Source organism: Paramormyrops kingsleyae, chromosome 11 (assembly GCF_048594095.1).
Source record: "Paramormyrops kingsleyae isolate MSU_618 chromosome 11, PKINGS_0.4, whole genome shotgun sequence".
Lineage (NCBI taxonomy): Eukaryota > Metazoa > Chordata > Actinopteri > Osteoglossiformes > Mormyridae > Paramormyrops > Paramormyrops kingsleyae.
In genome coordinates, this window is record NC_132807.1 from 10104300 (window position 1) to 10126006 (window position 21707).

A 21707-nucleotide genomic window follows, 5' to 3' on the forward strand; every position below is an offset into this window, starting at 1 on the left:
TACTGGCGCCTCCTGTTGCGGGCGCCGCGGGTTACTGGCGCCTCCTGTTGCGGGCGCCGCGGGTTACTGGCGCCTCCTGTTGCGGGCGCCGCGGGTTACTGGCGCCTCCTGTTGCGGGCGCCGCGGGTTGCGGGTTACTGGCGCCTCCTGTTGCGGGCGCCGCGGGTTGCGGGTTACTGGCGCCTCCTGTTGCGGGCGCCGCCTGTTGCGGGTTACTGGCACCTCCTGTTGCGGGCGCCGCGGGTTGCGGGTTACTGGCACCTCCTGTTGCGGGCGCCGCGGGTTGCGGGTTACTGGCACCTCCTGTTGCGGGCGCCGTCAGTTGCGGGTTGCGGGCGCCGCGGGTTGTGAGTTGCAGACGCTGCTGGGTGCAGACACCAGTGGCCACTGCCCCAGCCCTCGTATTGGCAGCACACCACGTGCAGCAGCACGCTCCCGCCATGTGGCTAAGCGAGGGATCAGGCCATGCTGGGAGGCCCCCCCTCCCCCCCAAAGCCCCACCATCTGGCTGCTGCATTGCCCATAAAAAAACCCCAGACAATGGAGGCTGGGCGTGGGGCTGACTGCTGGTTCTGATGTGAGGTCCCCAGCCAAGCAGGTCTCATTCCTGGAGATGCTGCTCTCCTGAGCTGCTGTGTTTCTTTCTGTTGGATCTGGAATTTGCTTAGGGAGCCCGGGATGATCCGCCGTGACCTAGCTTTCTAAACGCAATAAGCTTCTCTGATCTAATCATCAGTACTTAAGTACACAGATGACACAGTGTGCTCCATTCCCAACACAATGGGATCCATCCAGTTTTTTCTTCTTTTTTATAAAAAAAAAAAAAAAAAACGAAAACCTCGTCACCAAACAGCATGTAGCGTGAGGAGCTAGCCGCAGCATGTAGCGTGAGGAGCTAGCCGCAGCATGTAGCGTGAGGAGCTAGCCGCAGCATGTAGCGTGAGGAGCTAGCCGCAGCATGTAGCGTGAGGAGCTAGCCGCAGCATGTAGCGTGAGGAGCTAGCCGCAGCATGTAGCGTGAGGAGCTAGCCGCAGCATGTAGCGTGAGGAGCTAGCCGCAGCATGTAGCGTGAGGAGCTAGCCGCAGCAGTACTGGCCCACTTGTGTGTTTGTGTCCATTTGGTGACTTCTACCCTCCCATCAGCCTCCGCGCTTTTGGCCGCTGCTGGAAGCCACGTGCTGTAGGATGCTCGTCCTTTAAGGATTCTCATTTTTTCACAGATCGTTGATCATGGGGAGGAACTCCAACTTGACTATGGAGAAAAGGGGATGTTTGTACACTCCAATAGCTGCTTTATATTCACACAGCAGAGCATTGTTTTTGATCTGTGCTCTTGTCTTCGTTTTTGCAATGGGGTCTAAGACCAGTGTCATGCTACAGTCCAATAATACATTTTTATGATTATTTTTAATTTAGCCCCATGCAATTTATTGACTTAAGTCATTTAATAGACACGTACACTAAATGTGGCTTGTATTTTATATATAAAATTGTTTAATGGTGTGTGTGAACCTCATAACATTAATATAATTATATAACTTATAAGGTCTAATTTATGATTATTTAGAGTAGGGGTGGTTTTACTGGACTGAACTTCTAGGGTTTTCTAACTTCAATATACGAACATCTAATAATGTTCCACCATGTGTGTCTCCAGCAGATTCCGCTGAGGGTCCCAGAAGGTAAATCTATGGGTACGGCTTTCAGCTCTGACTTTCGGAGGTCCTTTTTCACTTGCACCCGGTTGTCGTCAATCTGCGGGTTCGGAAGGAAATGAGTTCCACGTGTGTTTCGAGTTGCTGGGAGTCTGGGCTTGCAGGGAGCTCTGTCTGAAAGCCACTGCTTTCTCACTGGCCGCGAGGGCGGCCTGCTGCACATCTCTGCGAATGCCTTGTGCTCCCAGCACAGAGGTTGCATAGGTTACGACTCGCAGCACATAGGGCAGTATTGTGTGGGGTGTGAACTGTTTATCTTTGTACAGAAGTTTTAAGGAGAGCTGTATGGGTTACTGTGTTGTTTCACAGTAAAACTCTTGTCGCCCTGCATTAACAAACCCTGCCCTTCCCCCCTCCCCCCCCTCTGTCTCCTCAGGGCAAAATGTGGGTAGCTGGGACGGGGATACCGAGACCCTGAGGCCGCTGCAATTTTTTTCCCGCTGCCCCCAGTAGTCTTAGAAGGCGACAGACCTTACTGTGGCAAACCTGGGCCGCTGGCACTAAGATGTCCCTAAGTAGTGGCCCTGCAGGCGGGAAAGGTGTGGACTCAAACGCGGTGGACACTTACGACAGCGCCGACGAATGGGACATCGGCGTCGGCAATCTGATAATCGACCTGGACGCCGACTTAGAGAAAGACAAGCTCGAGATGTCTGGCACCAAGGACGCGGGAAGCATGGCGGCACCCCCCAGCGCCGTGGCGGCGTTACCGGAGAATATCAAATTTGTCAGCCCCGTGCCCGCTCCCCAGGGCAAAGAGAGCAAGTCCAAGTCAAAACGCAACAAGAGCTCAAAAGACAGCAGCAAGTCCTCGGCTGGAGACGGGGCCAAGAAGGAGGTCCAGGGAAGAGCCCTGGGAGACGGCGCTGGCACGGGTACCGGCACAGCGGGCACCGGCGGCTCCAGCTCTGGGAAGGGCCAGGAGAAGAGCAGCAAATCCTCACGCAGCATGCTCAGCAGTAAGAAGGACAAGGAGGGCGGCTCAGCGAAGAGCAAGAAGGAGAAGAGTGAGGCGCTTGGGGTGGTTGGCGGCGAGAAGGACTCGGGGACCCAGGCCCTGGTTCTGGGGGCCGCCCGCACTGCCTCCTTCGAGGCACCTCAGAATACGGACTTGGCAGCGGCCGAGCAAGTTGGGAATATCACCCTCGAGGCTGCGGGGATCGTCCCGCCGTTGGCTATTAAAAGCGAGCCGGAGGATCTGGACAATGGTGAATGCAGATCCATGAAGAAGGTGAAAAACGAGAAGGTAAGCGTGGTCTCCAAGCGGGAGCGGGGACGCCTCTGGGGCGCGGTTTTTGGCTCGCTCACGCTGTGACCGCACAATGCATTGAGTATAGTGTGGAAGAATAGTGCATGTGTTTCCCGATGTTTACCTACCGGCAGAAATGTATTGACTAGCATTAAAATTTGATTTGGATCAGCAGCGTGAGCCACGTTGGGCCCGTCTGACTCGGTAGGCTGTTTCTTGGGGGTTTCTCCTTTGTGGGGTTTTTAAAGCCTGCACCGATTGAACCCAGGTGAAAATACGTGCAAATGCCCTCCGATTAGAGTTTCCCTTCACTGAGAAAATGTTAGGTTTTGCCAACGCAATTCATAGGTTGAGAGCAACATCTGGTCTGCTTAACTGCAGTCGATAGTACTTTTTTTTTTTTCAGGTGCCTCTCAGACAAATGTTGCATTGTGTGATACAGAAGTTGCTGGGAAAGCAAAACAGAAGCTTTAGGAGGAAGAAGTCAGTTATGTTTATTACATGCTGTTAATGGGCTTCCAGTAACAGCTGCTCCCTGGTCTGTACTGGGCCTGGCTTTCTTAAAGGGCCGCACAGACCAGTCCTTGCTTTATGGATGCAAATGCAAACAGAAGCCCTTTGCATTAGCGATTGGTTAAAGGGCCTGGCAGCCCCTCCCCCATCCCAGTGGCTTGTTTTGTTTGACGTATTCCGTGTGCGTGTGCGTGTGTGTGTGTGTGTGCGTGTGCGTGCGTGCGTGCGTACACACACCTTACAGGAGTGAAATTCCAGTATATCGTGTTTTTGTCACATATTTGTTGTGACAAATGTAGGCCACGTGTTTAAAGATGTAGACACCTGCTGCCTGTTTCGACTTCCTGTAAGTATTCTGCCATATGTTCCGCTCGGTCTTTTTTCATAGCATATTTAATGTGAATGTGATTATTACAATCCTTAATGGGGACGTGCCAATATCAAGATTTTTACAAATATGAATGTATCGGTTAAGTGTAACTTTTTCATTTTGAAATTGATTTTGAAATTATTTGTAAAATAACTTTAATGTTCGAAAACAAGGTCTGAATTCCTTGCAGCTGGACCCGGAGTCTCTGTGGTTGGAAACAGTGAGCTTGTTGACACTGGATTGTCAGATTATGGAAGTACAAGCTGGCTGACTTAATACTTCGCAGGCGAAAAAATGAGTCTCAGGCGGAGGCCAATAAAAGACTTTCCCTGAGAGACGCTGTGCAACATGAACCTAAGTGCGCCTTTTCCTGGTGTCTACATCAAGTCAGGGCACCGGGAGTCAGGCAGTATTTTCTTCTTCTTCTTTTTTTTTTTCTTTTCGATGCGTTGCATGTTTTTCTCTGCTGGATCTCCTGCATTCAGCACATTTGTGGGGGGGCTTTGAAACCACACGAGGAAGTGCTGAAAACGAGGTCTTCCCGGAGAACAGAGGGTGAGATGTGCGGCGGTGTGACGTTTGCCTGTTTGCTTAATGTCTCCCAACACCTGAAACGAAAACCACATCACTCTGCTTCCAGCTGAAGGCGGGGGTGAGGGTGGGGGGGGGGTGTGTGTTTGGATTTGCTAGCAGGTCAGTAGGAGTGTGCGTGGTGAGTGGTTTACCAGAATACCAAAGGTTTTTTGCCTTGCATTGAGTTGTGCCTTTTGTTGAGTTCTGTGCCAAAGTTGTGTATGGCTTTTGGTGAAAGAGCCCCCCCCCCCACCACCATTACACTCTGCCTCTTCCTGCTGGCTCTGACCTGATTTTTACTGGTGACTCTCATACTGTCATTTATCCAAAACACTGTGTTTGTGAAGCTGGCAAGTAAAAATTTTCAAGGAAAAGGAAGAGAATTGTAATGTATGCAGTGCAATTTAGCATGTGCACCAGAGATAAATCCTGGAGGTACGGGGGAGGGGGCAAGACGTTCTTTCTGATTATTTAGTGCTGCAGCACCAGAGTGAGGCTGGCTGTTAGCTTTCAGTGGCGGTTGTCTCGGGTGACATTTTTCTCTTTTTGTTTTTAATCCCGTAATTCCCCCAGCGATTTAGGTTATCTTCCAAGAGAGTGCGTTCAAGCGTATTCCCGCTGCAGCCAGAGGATTGTAAAGTATAACCTTGCAGGGAGACAGGAGAGGAATCAGGTGTCATTTGTGAGCCGGCCGCCGCTGAGTGCAGTGTGAAGCGCACAGGGAGGCGGAATGTGGCCCCCAGCTCTGGCGGGACGCGCTTTTCGCGGCTGCCATGTTCTACGTGACTCACTGAAGCGCTGCACCTTCATGTCTGCTTACTGCTAAAACGATGGACACAGTTCCGCACTATATGCAGCAGAGAACATCCTACACTGCTCACAAAGTCTCATTTTCCATGAGGGTATAATCTTACCTTGTGTTTATTGAAAATCCATAGACACACATCACCTACAGAGATATGCACTGCCTGTAATCTGGAGCATTCTGTTCTGTAGCAATACTGTGCTGTGCTAAACTGTATTTGTTGCATATTCTTAGAAAACGAGATTATAATCATACCTGGTCTCACAAGTGTTTGCATGCGTTCAGTGGGAAACATTGCCGGCTCTGGAAATTTCTTAATGTTATAATGTTGCCGGAAGAGGCCCCGGTTCATTTAACACACAGACATAGTGCAGATATTAAGGCTGAAACCATTTTATTGAATTATTGGCTTGGCGAGCTGAGAGGAAAGCAAATGTCCTCCTTACCCCCCCCACAAAGCTGGTGAGATACAAGCAGCTGCAGTTTTAAAGTGAAAGGAGGCCATTAAATATGATTCATATAACCAGGTGACACCAAGCCAGCTAAGTCCATCTCTTAGCTAAAGCAGCTTAAAAAGTCTCCAATCTTATTCAAGTTGTGTTTTCATTTAATACACAATAATAATGGTAACAGAAAAAGAAATGAGCATAAAGTCTGTTGTGCATTTGGTGCATAGCAGCCCTGCGTGCATCACACCAGTGTAATTACTGCGAGTGTTTTTATGCATAGCATGCATCCAGAGTGAACATGTGTTTCTCAAGAAATAACAGGCAGTCGTAAAACTAAGGTCCAAAACCCAGTGAAGATGGCGGCATGAACGAGCACGCAGCTTTTTGCTTGTTTGTGTGAGTGAAACCTTTTGCTTCTGACTTCTTTACCTTTCTAGCAGGTTCAGCTTAATCTCTAAATATTTCCACCTTTGTCTCGTAAGACAAACAATTTGTGTAATCATTTTCTGTGGTCAACAGTAGAAACTCAGTGTGAGGATTTGTGTGAAAACTAATATCAGTAATTTATGACCTCTCTCCTTTTAGCTTAAACAGATACTTCTTTGAACAATAAATTGATAATAATAATAAAGTCCTACAGGCTAATAGTAACACTCACTAAACTGCCTGGTCAGTTTGGGTATTTAGCATCTTTTATCCAGTTTAAATTCATCTGATCCCTTCTATCTTCGCCATAGTGTTTGGAAGTGGATGCAAACCGCCCTCTTCCAATAAATGTCTTTCATTTGACCTAAATCGTTCTCCAGCTAATTTCCTTGTTTGCCCCCCATTCCTGAATCAATACTAATATTTCAGTGGTTCCTTGGGGTCGTCTTATTTGTTTTGTATACCGTGCTTATACCACCTTCCCCCACCCATTCAGACAAATGTCAGCAATTTATGCTTCTTGTAAATCGTTCAGTTCTTTAAAGCAACATTATCCCTCCTCCAGGTTTTTGTGAATGAGCATTAAGCAATGACCTCTGAGTACCACTGCCGGCCATAAAAAAGGTCTGTTTTGTTATGAATCTTTTAATGCTGCTTCTGTAATGAATGGTGCTACTGCTAGTGTTTGTCCCTGGGGTGGTTTTGTGTTGCCACAATGCTGTAGCCTTGCTTTCTGTCTTGAGCGCATGAGTGAGGGGTTTTAAGTATGCTGTCCATGTCGCTGTGCACATTGAGGTCTGTTCCGCTACATATCCTACACCTGCCAGCACCTGCTCGCAGCGGAGAGGACGGGCACTTGATGGATTGCAGGCATGAGGTGGGGGGGGGGGGCAGACTCTGCAGGAGTTGTCACCAGAACAGACGGCTGTGTCCATTCGCAGCTTGAGGAGGAACTTCATCTTAATTGTATTGGCACGCGAGGTCGCTGTGAAACGTTTAGAAAAGCACGTGTCTGTGACCGGAACTTACCGACCGCTCGGCTCTGATGGGGCTTTATTAAGTAAAACACCAGTGTGTCGCATCCTTTGGGCCCTGCTGCCAAAATGACTTCAGTTCTTACCTTCCTTCCTTCTGCAGTCAGTCATCTCCATCTAACTGTGTGTTGTTCTCGAAGTGTGGCAAAAGACTCCTCTCTGGAGCACACACTCCTTGCCCTCGCCCGCCGGCCGTGGGTTCAGGCCCTTAACACCCCCCCCCCCCCATAACCTCGGCCAGCCCACATCAGAGGAGGCACATAAGCCGGGGTGGAAAATAACACCGGCGATGTCCTTTTTTAAGAGAGAGAAAAGAAACTGGCTCCACACTGTGTGGTTCTTGTGGAGTTTAATCACTGCTGCACAGCTGGGAAGGAAAAGAGCCCTTTTTGCTTTTCTTAGCTGCTTCTGACTGGTGCTATTGTGTTACTGAGCATTCCTGAGGCGAGCGCCAGGATTTCTGACTTCAAGGGAAAAGAGCAATAATGCCTGTGTTGGGCCCGTGTTGGGCCCGTGTTGAGCCCGTGTTGGGCCCGTGTTGGGCCCGGTTGACTGCAGTCCAGGTAAACAAATACTGCTACTTAAAGGGCTGATGTGAAAACATCTGTGGCATGTTGGTGCCCAGACAGCAGCAACACATGGCCAAGATGGCGTCTCAATTTGTTCTGAGCTGCAGGATGGTCTGGGAAGCTGGGACCTCGAGTTTATGCTGGGGGGGGGTCTTGCAGCCCTTCCTTGTTCTTCTCTCTGCTCTGTCATTTCTCACGCTCAGCTCCTCTGTGTGATGAACGTGTCCGACTGTTCTTTAGCTTTGGAGATCGATCAAACCAGCTGGTGATTTAAAAAAAAAAAAAAAAAAAAAAACATTCTCAATTACAGAATGTCCGTGTTATGCAGTGAGAGGTGCTTCTGTCTGGGGAGCCGTGTGTCTGCGCACCTCTGCCGATGCCAGGTTCACGACTCGAAAATAATGCAGCAGATCACAGGGATGGAACTGCTGCCGTCGCTCGTACGGATGGGAAACGCTTGTGGTTTGCCAGCTGGGCTTTCGTTCTGCGCTTGCTGACAAGTGGCAGTGGGACAGGACATTGTGCAGAGCCCTGATTATCTGCAGCTCTCTGCCCTGTGGCACCGTTGTGCATTATTATTTCTTGGAAAAACGAATATTCTGGGAAGGGAGGGAGGTGTGAAAAGCCTTACCTGAAAATTAGCCAGTGTCCTTACAGTTTAACAAGTAGAAAAACACCCCCCCCCCCCATCCATTCATCCATCTGTATCACATACCCAGTAGAAGGTCATGGGGAGCCGGTCGCCTGTAGTCTGTCTCAGGCACAGCAGGGCGCAGTGCCAGTACACTGCAGGGCTCGCAGCTGCACACACTCCTACACTGGATTATTCAGAGGAAGCCCATGCAAACAGCAGCACTGCATTTTGACACGTGAATATGAGTGTTAGAGCTGCGTCCTGCAGTTTTCTAGCTGCAGCAGCCATGCCCAGTGTTAAATATGAGAGGTGCACTTCACCATAATTTGAGTTTGCCATCATGTAGCACTTGGACTGAGGGGAAACGACAAGTTTCTTGCTGAATGAAGCCTCTCTCTCCCACTGATGCTGCATCCTTTCAGGCCCGAAAGGCCTCTCCCTGTACCTCACAAAAGCCAAATTTTACGGCATATTAACTGATTTTTGTCCACCCTCCCCACTCTACAGATATTTATTAGAACAGATGTGCAAAATATTGCATTTGGCACTCAGGCGTGGAATATACTGCATAACACTCGCTAAAGGTATTACATTTTTTGAGTCAGGAATATTCCTGTCTGTCAGTCTTTGCAGCAGGTTGTTTGAATGTATTCTGGAGTACATGGACCTCATTTGGTGTTGTGTGTTATCAAATAGTTCTGATTCTATCCATAACTGGAATATTGACTGTCCTGGATGCACAATGCCCATGGAACATCAGAGCCCTGCAAGATAATGTACATTTTTGTGGGCTGCACATTGCTGCCGGAGGAGGGATTGCTTCTGTTCGTTCTTTTCCTGCTGGGATCTAGGCTGGGCTTCCCTGAGGACCAGCATGTGAAACATCTGGTTGACCCAAAATATTGCCACCAGCTGTCATTGTTGGAGTAGCTGGTCCAGACTGTCTTCTGTCGCTGACTTCAGACTGCGGTCAGTAGGTGACCCTGTGACTCTGCCCATCATGCTTCTGCCATTCAGCTGTGCGCCTTGCTGTTGCTTCCGATGTGTCACTGGCACTGGGCAGCACTCAGCACGGCCCACAGCACCTACATTAGCATGGAGGCACGTTTGGAGTTCCAGGCTCTCGGTGGCGATAGACCATGCAAATTTGCATATTCTCTTGCAGCATTTTTCATGCACCACCGTACAAGAAGCACACCCAGAAGTGCAACGTCTAAGGGAAAATAGTGGGTGTATTTATAGGTCAGACTATTAATTAGCTCCGCATGAATCGTCATGTGTCATGGTGCTGATTCTCACAAAGGTCAGAACCATGGTTCTTGTTTTGCAAGATCCAGTTTTGCGGTGAAGCAGGTACTTTGTCACATTTACAGGATTCCTGTCTCAAGCGAGGGCTGAAGGAGTAGTTTTGTGTGTCTCTCTGATCAGGGGACTTGCCTATTCTTAATGAATATGGAGTCTAATGGACTGTAATAGACTTTTCCCGACACCTCAAGCAATAACGTTTTTCTGGTGTGGAGATGGCAATGCTTCAGCTCTCTAGTCGATCAGTGGAAATGCCTCAGAAATTGGATTTGGGTTCTGCTGTCATTTGGATGAATATGACACACTGGAGTCTTTTCCAGTTGCAAATCCTTTTCATGCAGCAGGGAAACGGGCAGGTTATGCACACACTGGAGAGATTTTCTTACTGATGGATTTTTTGTGTAGTATGCATATTACACATCCTATCAGAGTCTCTATGATTAGTGACACTGAAGAGTTTTGGTCTAGCTTTGAATTGCATTGTGCTATCAAGAAATGAGGTGTTCATCATTAAAAATGTTAAAATCGGGCTGTCGTGTCTGGCTTTGGAGTGTGTCTAAAATAAGCTCAAAGCTTGTCTACAGGATGCACACATCAGGGGACATTTAATTTCTCACTGCCAGAAAAGAGGTATTTTACTTGCGCTTCACCTTCAAGAGCTTCCTGTCTGCATCTCGTGGTTTATTTGTGTGGTCTGGAGGATGAATCTATGGTAATGGGTCTTATTTTATTGTATTTTTCACAAGGACCAAACAGCGAGTCATATGTTGGCTGTAAACAACAGAAGGTCACACAGGGTGATCCTGAATGTCTGTCTCTCATACGGAGGCTTCCAGAATGGGGGTTTACACTGTTTTCTTTCCTCCCCTCTGCCTCTCTTGCTTGTTTTATTTCTTTTGAGACAAAACATGTCTTGCTTCCCTCTGTGATGTGAGTTTTCATATACTGGGGTGTTGTGAAATCTTGGTACGTTCATGTGTTTGGGATGTCAGTGAGATTAATCTGCAGTATGTATGGACAGGGGATGGGGATGGAGTGATGGCTCTGAGGCTAGGGATTTGTATCAGCAACTGGAAGGTTGCTTGTTCAAATCCCATGAATGCCCTTAGTAATTTTACTCCGCTGTAATCAGTGCATGGACCTTACCTCTATGTGTGCCTGACTACCAATTTTCAACCTGGAGGGGGTTCTGCAGAAATTTTAAATTTTGACAAAAGCATGCTTATTAGTCACTTGTAATACAAATAATGTTGGTAGTATTTTAAAAAACCACTTCTCCACCTCTCACTGTACAACATGTTGTAGCGCTTAAGTATGTTTAAATGGTGGTCTGATCACCTGCCCATAAGAACATAAGAAATTTACAAACGAGAGAAGGCCATTGGGCCCATCAAGCTCAAGTCTTTTGTACTCTTGTCGCTTGTAAAGTCAAATGAAATCTTTACCCATTTACCCCCAATGGCTGAAATGCATTCAAATGATAGTGTGTAATTAACTGAGATGATTTCAGTTCAAAAATATTTTCATAAAACAAATGTACATGTTTTCTTGTACTAAACAGCTAAAGCAAACTGGTGTTTAGCTTTGAGTAATTACACCAGCCATTTAGAAGGATTTAGTTTGTCCGCATGAGGTTTTAGTAAATATGGCTTTCCACTTAGCGGGAAAGAGATGATACAGATATTGAGCATAGATCATTGGTGTGAAGGCTGGGATGTAAATTGAGATACATCAGCGCCGAACTCCCAAGGTTCAAATGGGAGTATGGAAATCTTTCTACTACAATGACAATATTTTTGCTCTGATAAAGGATTTTTGACAGCACCAATAATGGTGTTGGTTGAGCTCATTTCATGGAGCACCGATATAGTGAATGAAAATGAAGGTCGGTCCAAGGAATTAATAGTATTTCTGAAAACATGCAGCTCATATGAAGTGATTAGCAGTGGTTTAGCAGGGATTTCTGAATTTGGCTGGAAAGGTGCGCTGGCATGTCTGAGGCGCGACTCTGCCAGGGTAACGGGTACCAGACCCCTTTGCTGTTTGCCGGCTGGGCAGTGTGGCGGCCAGCATGGTAGAGATGGTGTGCGTTCTTCAAGAAATGCCGGGGAAAACTGCATCTTAATGATTAACACAAGCAGTTGAACTCGGCTCTTTGTTTTAAGTGCATAACGTCTAAGTGGTAGGAGTAACTTTTCAGCCTCTGCCAAATTCATTATTAAATCTACATAATTTGATAAAGTTGCTCCTGTCCTGCACATGTGGAGCAAGGTCATCGTCCCCTTTCCTTTTGCTGGAAGCCATTTTAAAAATCTGTTTCTTACCATGTTCTTGGGTTCATTTCTTAGTGTTGTGAAATTTGCCAGATGAGAACTGGCTTTCAAGGAAATTAGGGGCTTTTGAAATCTAAATGAGCAGATAAGAGACAAGCTTGGTGCCCCCCATTTCTGTCAACAGGACGTAGAGAGGAAGGCATTAGCCACTTTGGGCTGGGGTCTGACTCCCCTCCTGCAGTGCCGCTTCACTCTGTTTTCCTCTGTTTGAAGATCCCCCCCCTACCCCCACCCCCCCGGGAGCTGTTCCTACTCTGGTTAAAACACTCGACACTAATTGTTTTCCTCATGTCTGCCATTAGCCTCTGTCTCCACTGTGCAGAAAATAGGTATGAGGTTGAAGTAGTCCGGACACCATTTAAAACGGAAAGCAAACACACAATGTGGGGGGAGGGGGTCACATTTGTATCAACCTGCATCATTTATAAGCTGGTGGTGTGGGGGAAGGGGGCCCATTCATATCAACCTGCATCATTTAAAAAGCTGGTGGTTCCTCCCAAGGGCCACGGTTTGACCAAATGATTTTTGTACAGATATCCTCCATATCTGAGTGGATTAATCGAAGCGCTGCCTAGCACCTGGTGGGTGGGTGGGTGGGGGGGGGGGGGGGGTTCACTTTTTTTTTTTTCCCTTGTGCTCCGCTTGCCATGTGGAAAGCACTCTGAGGAGAGGCACGGCTGGCACACGTAGCATCACGTAGAGGCAGTTAAACCACAGGAAGCCTGTCTCTTAATTGCCTTTACCTGCCCTAATTTGGCCAGGCTTCCTCACAGCTTCTCTTCTTCAGAAGTTGTTTCAGTGCCCAGGGGGGTGGGGGGGGGGACTCTTGTATCCGGGACACCATCCAGGACGATGAAGGTGGTGCGTACTGGGAATTCCACTTCGAAAGCCAGGAATTCTGCTTTGAATGCTCTATTCACAGTGCGTCTTTTTTTTCATTTATTATTTAAAATGAATATGGGAGGATATTCTGTTTAAAAGGCATGCTAATATTTAGTGTGGTAACATCACCCAGCGCTGACTTGCTATCAATATCAGCCGAATCTTTCAAGTAATGCATTTGTTTGATGTTCATCTGTATGTCTTTGATGTAAACATCATGCTTTGATCGTCTTTGAAACTTTCCCAATAGGTATGTCTGTATGTTATCAAAAAAAAATGTAATGCCTCTGTGATTCATTTATTGTGGTCTGTAGTTCAGGGAAAGCTTCAAACTGCACTGGCTGTCTAGATCATCTCCATGGCCTGCTGATTTCTATCCTGACTTGTTTGTTTTTATTTCTTAGTTTTAATGTTTTTTTTTTTTTTTTTTTCCCCCTGCTCACCAAGGGTTAGTTTTTCTGGAATGATTAGTCATTCTGGAGATAGATAAATTCCTACAATAATGTTCCCAGTGCTGGGCTGTATATCAATCAGTACGTTTACATGCACAGTTAAGTCGAGCTACAGTTACAGCTTGATTCTGCCATTTAATCGGACTGCTGTCCTTGTCCCAGTGTACATGCATGGGAGGGGAATCGATTTATTGACTGAAGTGTGTTTCACTCCGGTACAATAGGCGGTGGCTCCTTTCAGCTTCTTAGTATTGGGCTTTTCCCGGTAGAACTATTACATCACAGACCTAAAAGTTTTAAGTAATGATAATGGATGTGTGGAAAAAAGAAGTGAGCTTTAATTGCGATCTGATCTGAAGAACAGATGCATCAGGATCAGGATAGCATAACAAAAAATAAAGTATTTTGTATAGTATACTATATTATATTTCGTATTTTATATAATATACTATGACATTTTCAAAAATTGCAATGTGATTTTGTTGCAATAAATATTGGGGTATTTATGAAACAAAGGAGTTCAACATAAATTTCTCACAAACCTGTCTAGGAGTGACTTAAACTGCAAGGATGAAAATTATTATGATTATCTAGGAGAATGCAAGCAGCGCTCATGCAAAAGCAGCAGAGGTAAACTTTAAGCTGATTTTTAAACATATACTATATAACCCTGAAACTGAAAAATCATTACAATTGCTAAACTTGCTACGTTTTTTTTTTTCCTATGACAGAGTAAAAATGTTTTAGCAAGACTTACACTCCCCACTACGGAAGAGGATTAGGGCCACCATGAAAATATTATTTGAATTCTGACTTTAATGTCAGAATTCTGACTTTATCAAAGCCAGAATTCAAATATTTTCATGGTGGCCCTAATCCTCTTCCGTACCCCACACTATGATATCCGTACCAAATTGATGGAAAGAAAAACTAACTGCCTAGCCATGTAAGAATTGGACCTGCATAACATGCGATTTTGGTAATAATATTGCACATCGTCCATGCAGTCCTATAATATATTACAGCCATTTTTCGAATTCAGTACAAAATACCTCGCTACGTGTTGTGATGTCATTCAGTTTTTATGCCAGTCGAAAAGCAAGACCTTGAAGTACTGTACTTTTGGTACCTTCTTGAAGTACTAAAAGTACGGTGCCTGATGCGGTGGAAAAACGCCTTTTAGTTGAGAGGTGATCACATCCTCTGCTATGCTCCAAGCCGCTTCTGTGTACCAGTTTCTTATGTTACTTCTGGATCAAAGCCCGTGGGGAAAACTTTGGAGAAGATGCAGAGTGCCTAGGCCGGTTTGAGTCCAATTGATCGTATACATGCAGGAGTAAATCGACTCCCAATTGCATTATATGGGTGTCTTAGTCCAATTTTGAGAAATTCAATTTAGTACAATTTCCATTGGACTAACATGTTTACATGCACTTTAAAAGCCTGGTTATATACGGACTAACACAACTCGATTTCCTTAGTGTGCATGTAAATGTTCAGTGTGACTATGAGCTTCTTCACTTCTTCACCAATTTCTCCACAGTCAAGGGCCAGAAATAACATCTCCCACTTTGCTTTTGTTTAAGGGAGCTGGTGTGGTGAGATGGAAAATGGGACAAAAGTGGTTATCAAAGCAGTCAACGCTGTTCATATGTAAACTTTAGCAGCAGGCTTTTAGTGCAGGATATGCTCCAACACTGTCATTCTTTTACACCTGAGTCACAATAATAGTAAATACCAAAAACTAATTTAAAAAAAATTATTGGCAATTACAGGAATAATAGATTATATCTGGACCCCATTCTTAAAGCTTTTCAGTCTCCACTCACGCTAAGAAGGTACCATTTGTGAAACTCTGCATATTGGTTTGAATAGGATTTACAGCTGCTTAAAACTAGCTAGACTAAAGCCTGAAATATTTCTCAGTCATTGTGTGTACAAGGCCTGTTGCCTGTAGCTCTGCCTGTCGGCATAGTATATGGTGTCAGTTCTTTGTCCTTGGGATAAAGGGGAAGGGAGATGACTGACTCTCTCTGGCAAACTCGTTTAAGGAGTGCGGTTGAACTAATGCAGCTTCTGGATTGGCTCTGGAAGGTGCTCCCATCCCCCAGTGCCCACAGTCAGCCCTCTACGCATGACTGCCGCCTGAACCATGTGGCCTGCCGCATTATAGCCATGTTGGATGGCAGCCCCGGAGATCCATGTCAGGATCTGTGTGAGTGTCTTAACGTGGAAATATTTAATACTGGAATCTTGTCATCTCTGGCCATAAACCTTGCTTTTCAGCATCTGGCAGTCTCCTCGACCTGGAGTGTGCTGCTTTTGGGCCCTTCCTCCCATGGCCTGGCCACAGAAAGCTAAAGCCAGCTGTGAAGGAGACACTACTCCTGCTGATGAAGTCCTGGTGTTCTGTAATGTATGGGCCAGAATGGTACAAATGGTAGCACTCTTCTGAAGCTTTCTAAGCAAGCAGGGTGATACACGCCTGTTTTGATTAGCCCATCTTAGAAACTAGCATGGGATATCTTAGTGGTATTGGTGATGGATTAAAAAATAATATTGAATCTGACTCTTTTGCCAGGTTTTCATTTTTAATTTTGTTACTACTCTTTCCTCGGTACTTGTTTTAGTCTAGATGATTAAATAGATGCATCTTTCTTGTGCTTAGCCAGTGCTCTTCCATGGACTTGAAAAATGCTAAATGCATTGACAGTTTTGCCTGTTTCTAGGCTACAATTGATTGATGACTCCTTTATGTTTTTACAGTTTTGTCAAACAGGTTAAACTCTGGCATTCTTCCCATCGTTTCAGAGCATTCCTCATTAGCATATTTAGGAAAGTGTATACATTCAAGTTGTGAGGCACTGGGAAAAGGTCAACCTCATTTATTAGCCGATGCTTTTATATGGAATTAATTCTTGAAAATCGGTTGCCATCCAAAGTGAACATCCATCAGTCGTAACTCCGTTGCATTCATTTAGATGCTCAGAATATTATACTGCCATGACCTTAATCCTCCCTTTTTCTTTTAACCATTGTCTATAAGCTGCGTTACAATGCTAAGCTTGTTGCCAGATTGTGTGATTTAACGAGGTTTTATGCGAGCCATTAAGATGGCTTTCGAGCCAATGGTAATATGGTCTCTGAAATTGTAATCCGTAGTATAATAAACATCTAGACTAGTTATTATAATTTTGTTTGAGGTTTTCCGTGAGATTTAGCCATGTAGCTACATAGCTGTTAACCAAATCCAAGGAAATATGACCTGTGCTTATAATTAAAAATACCAATAGGTTTTACAGCGTTTAACTGTTTTATACATATTTCTCCCTTTCGGTCCCAGCTTGAAGGCTAAAATGTTAACTTGAATTTCATTTGAATAAAATAAAATCTCAAGGGGGAAAAAAAATCAAGTATTCAAGTAACTGACTAATGAACTGAAATGCTGTTCTATTCTTATTCTATGGCTTTTTAAAGCCTTCTTGCGCAAAGGTGAATTTTTAAAGAGGAGGTTCCTTTAAAACCTACATAATACTTATTATGATGTATACATACAACACTTGGAGCAGCAGTTAGTTACTAATATGAATCTTACACTGAGCATATGTTTTTCTTAAAAATCCTTAATCACAGCTGACGGCAGCCCTTAGCAAGGGCGCTAAATTAGCAGCGAGCGGCGCTGAATTAGCAGCACTGTGGGGGGAAGAACCGGCCGCCTCGCGGAGAGCGATCGCGCGTCTCGGAAACAAAGCCGCGTGCGCCTCCCCTCACGCTTTCTCCCGGCTTTGTACGAGGTGCGTGAGTGTGCGCGGGCGCGCGCGCGCTCGCGTCGAGTTCTGCGTGCGGCTCGGCATGTGGGGGAGGGGCGGCCGCCCCGCTCGCGCTCCTAATTCAGCTCATGAAAGGCTTGTGCAGTGAGAGCAGCTGTCTCCCATTGTCAGGCAGAACGTTTCCAACGCGCCCCATTTCGTCTCTCCATGCGTGAGTAGCAAGAGAGCTACAGGGGGAGAAACAATCAGAGGAGGAAAAATGAGAGAAGGCAAGGATTATTAATCGCTCAGAGCTGCAGATAGATTTCATTAAGGGGTGAATGGGAAGAAGAGGGTTCGTCAGTGTCCTAATACATCATTAATTGTTCGCAGTGTGTCGTTTACGGAAGGAAGGGCTGGCGAGTGGGAGAAAGGTGCTTTTGAGGGGTAGAGGAAGACCGAGGGGGAGGGGAGACGGACTGATGTGAAGGAAGCAGGGGGTGGGGGAGGGCTCTACATTATGAATGGATTAAGTATTTTAACCCCCTGTAGACAGTTCAAAGCTTCTGGGTCTGTTGAGAGACTGTAAAAGCAGGGAAAGCTTCAGAGAGGAAGAGAGCGTGTCCACTAAGAGAAGCAAGCCCAGCATTCTCGAATCCTCAGGCATGTTGTCTGATTATCAGAGCAAAACCCGTCTGTGGGAGGGGAAGGTCTCAGCTTTACATTCCTGGAATTTGCCTTGTGTGGAACCTTGTTAGATTTTGTTGTTGAACTGCTGAGACTTCAAAGCACTGTGAGGATGTCTGTAAAGCATTTTCCTAGCTGTGCTGTTGCTTGTCTAGTGTGGAAAGGTAAAGTGTTTGTGTACTAGATAGTTGTTTTCTGGACTGGGATTATTTAGTCTTTTTTGTAAGAAATAGCACTTTGACAATACTCTTCATGAATTCTACATGCAGGTTCTTCTGAGGCTAGTGAAGAGTTTGAGAAGCATAAGGAGGAGGGTGAGAGAATTCACAGGAAAGGTTTGAAAGGTTTCCACAATGGCAATAAATGACACCCACTCTGTGATTTCTCTGCTCTGACACTACCCTCCCAGAGAGAACATTCTCCAAAAAAGAGTGGGGACAAAGCCTTGAAAAGGGAGAACTTAGAGAGGGGTTGATCTGCGCGGGGGACTGACCTTTGACCTTGGAGCTGCCATTAGACTTTCAGGTCAAATAGTGAGGTACTTGCTTAAAATGGCTTTTGAAAAACTATGTGCTGACCCGGAAATTAAATAGCTACCGAGGCCAATTTTCATGCATGAAAAAAAAACAATTTACCTGAATTATGTCGTTTTTCTCTTTATGGATTGGTGTTGGGGTTTAGACTAACACACACACACTTCTCAGCAAGGAATACGAAGAGAGCAGGGAGTATAATGTGAGACATTTTCATTATATTACTTTTTGTCAGTGCTCTACCTCTCCTTGCGATTTGAACCAGTCACAATTTAAAATAACTTGTTTATTGGCCTTTTTACTCTATTCAGATCATTCAAGGACTTTACTGAATTAAATATTTGCTTAAAATAATCACTGGTTCCTTGTAGCATGTCCCTAAAGTTTTTTTCTTTCTTTTTTTCTTTTTCATAAAGTACTTAGAATTCTGAGATTAACAGTGATAGCTAGTACAATAATGTTGGTATTAAATTTTAAGCCAGCCTGGAGCTTGAACTGGCAAAGCAAACTATTTTGTCTGGATCTTCTGGGAAGCCTTTTCAGGAAAGTAGTTGACCTTTAAATTCTTTACACATTTAACTTGTCACAAGTAACTGAACAAAGCCTTCGGTCATTGCGGCAGTTGCTTGGGTGCGCTGTCTGTCTTCTGCGAGTGAAGTGAAGGTGACTTTATGCCTTTATATAATACACTTACAGGAAGGGGAAGTTGACAAATCGAACTGCTGATGGTCTTCAGATTGGTTCTCAATGGGGCACCGCACTGGAAGTCTAAATTGGTTTGTCGTTTCTGGCCTCTCAAATCTCAAACATACTTGAGGCATGTATAGACGTGTGTAATTCAATGGCACATCTCACCCACGCTATCACAGAATCTAGCATTTTGTTTTGCAAATACACAAAATCGTTTTTTCCTGCGTGGGGCTGGGAATGGAGTGGGGGGGGGGGTCCATTTTCAGAGTTAAATTTTCTTTTAAAAATAGAGCATACAGAAATAAGAACCAGGAGTATGGACGCTGACGTTTAGCTGTGAAGCCTTATGACTTTGCGGTTTGAATCTCCTTCCCTCTAATGAGGGTGGTGTCATGCTCTGAACCGACATGAAGACACCTTCAGTGCGATTAAGGACGGCGCAGGGAGACACACCAGGCACTCTTGGCTCAGTCATCCTCTTCAGACATTAAAGCTCAAACATCCTACCGGGTTCTTTCCCTGGTGCTTTGAAGGCCAAAGCACTTCAGCGTTTTCTCCGTACGAGTTTTGGTAGATTTTAATATTTAACCCGTGCACCTTTGTATACAATATACTCCTGAAATCTGGTTATTGCTACTTCAACAAAAGACACAGGCTGATTTTGAATACAAGTGAATTTGACACATTTTACTTAGCAAGTTTTTTTTTTCTTTTTTCACACTTGAGCACTGTAGTAACCTCTCCCCTGTGTGAATGTGTCATGTAGTGCCTTTTGACTTGCTGAACCACACACTCCCACACACACACACACACACACATAAGCCTTATGCTTTATTTGTGGTGTTTGTGTTGATGGGTTTTAGGAATAGTATTGATACAAGATTTATGTCTATGGATTCAGCTGTGAATCAATGTGATGAAAGAATCCTGTATTATTGATCCTGCAGAAAATGAAGCTGCCACCAGTGCAGCCTGTGTAAGTGATTATTTTCTGTCTCTTAATATGAAGTGTGATACATAGAGCAGGTTTTCAGAGAATAATTCATGGTGAAGCCAAAGCAGCAGGCCTGCTCAATATTACAAAGATGTTTTTTTTGTCATCCAGTTTGCAAATTTATGTAAAGCTAAACATGTGAGCGATCTCTTTGTTAGGGGTAAGGATTGCCTTATATTTACGATGTTAATGTATTCTCATTGGCTGAGTCACAGGGGTGCATCACCTGCAGAGTGCTTTCTTGGAAGTGAAATGCTTTTGTAGCCTGGACTTGTGCTGAGTTACTCTAATACAGAGGCTTTTGCTCCCATTCAACAAGAATGGTATAGTGCAGTTGGCTTGTATAGCATTTTTGCCCCATGTAGGATGGTGTAGCGTTTCTGGCTGAAGGTGACCCGCTTATGGATTCCAAGATTTTTCCCTAAATTCAGGGTCTCTTCCCTTTCTTACTCCATGCTGGGATTTGTTTACCGGACCAGAAATTAAGGATTGCTCCCTCTTTGTCTGCTTGTGTATAGTGACGACGTAACACGCTTCCATTTAAGCCCTCCCCCCACATTGGTTGTCTTCCCAGCCCCCCATTTTGGTAAATCCACCCCCATCTCTCCCTGCCTCCCCAAGCCTTCAGAGGCCTGGCTTGTCTGTCTTCATTAAACCATCTGTTGAGGTATGTTTCTGTGCCTCTCACCTGCTTGTCTGCTGGTCTGATTGCGTCAGAAAGGGACTCTTTCTTCCCCTGCCCATGTGTGAATGAGCTCCTTGCCATGCAAGGTGACTCCAGGCCCAAAGGTCAGACATGTTCATGGGAGGAATTCTGAGCAAAAATGACCACCACCCCCCTCCCCCCCACATAGACTTATCATTCCAGTTAATCTCGTGTTCCTTTTTATGAACGTCAAGCAGTGTTTGCAGCTCGCATGAAGCAGTGATGGCATCGAGCTCAAGTCGTGGTGCACAAACACACGGCGAGTAGAATGTGCTCTCCCTGGCGATTGGCTGCGAGAAGGTTTTTGGATGTTTACCGAGGGCTGCGGAGCTGGAAAATGTGGATCTAAGATGAAAGGATTTTCTTTCCCATGCTAATCCATGCAGACAGCTTGGCCCTTGTGATTTGATTACCACCTCCCTCTCCACTCATCTCTTTGAATACAGGGGCCTTTCTAATTCATTCTAAAAAGGGTTTCAAATGGGGATTATAGTGCTGATAGAAATTAAAGGGAGAACACAGCCGTCCTCGGGGGAGCAATGTCTAACATTCATAATTATCTTTGCAAGCCGCTGGCTCACAATGTGGGGTTTTATTTTTAAGGATTGTAGCTACAGTAGTTATTGGAAATGGAAGCCCCTCTGGCTGCAGCTGAGCATGCCTGAATCCAATTTGCCAGGAGAAACTGATTGTAAACGTCACATGCTCGGATACATTAGTGCGTTTAATGGGCTATTGTGAAAACAAGGTTAAGAGGTTAAATGGACCCTGTGAAAAAAAGTTGGGGGTTGTGGTGGCAGTTTAAAAGCATTACCACAAAGCTAACAAAATAAAACATTGTTCAAAAATGGACTTAACTCTGAAACCTTCTGCAACTAAAATTTTTATTTTGTAAAATGGCACTTTTGGAGAGTCAGGCTTGTTTTTGCGAGCTGCTCTGGAGGGGCAGTTGTATGTCCGTAACTAAGGAAACCGCTGGGGCCATGTAGCTAATAATAACTGGAATTCACAGGGCATAAGAGCCCTTCAGTGGCACGG

The 21707-nt window shown here is 45.4% G+C and overlaps 1 protein-coding gene across 4 annotated transcripts in view; it reads left to right on the forward strand.

Annotated features, from left to right (window-relative positions):
- LOC111845619 (zinc finger protein 609-like) overlaps nt 1-21707 on the forward strand; it is an 87430-nt gene that overhangs the window by 24290 nt on the left and 41433 nt on the right. For 2 of the 4 annotated variants that reach the window (XM_023815162.2, XM_023815164.2), the window contains exon 2: nt 2093-2962. In XM_023815162.2, the coding sequence (XP_023670930.2) occupies nt 2222-2962 (741 nt within the window). In that variant the 5' untranslated portion in view covers nt 2093-2221. Of the gene's footprint in view, nt 1-1022; nt 1696-2092; nt 2963-17155; nt 17292-21707 lie in introns of those variants that run through there. The other 2 variants (XM_072718006.1, XM_023815165.2) reach the window with 2 other exon arrangements.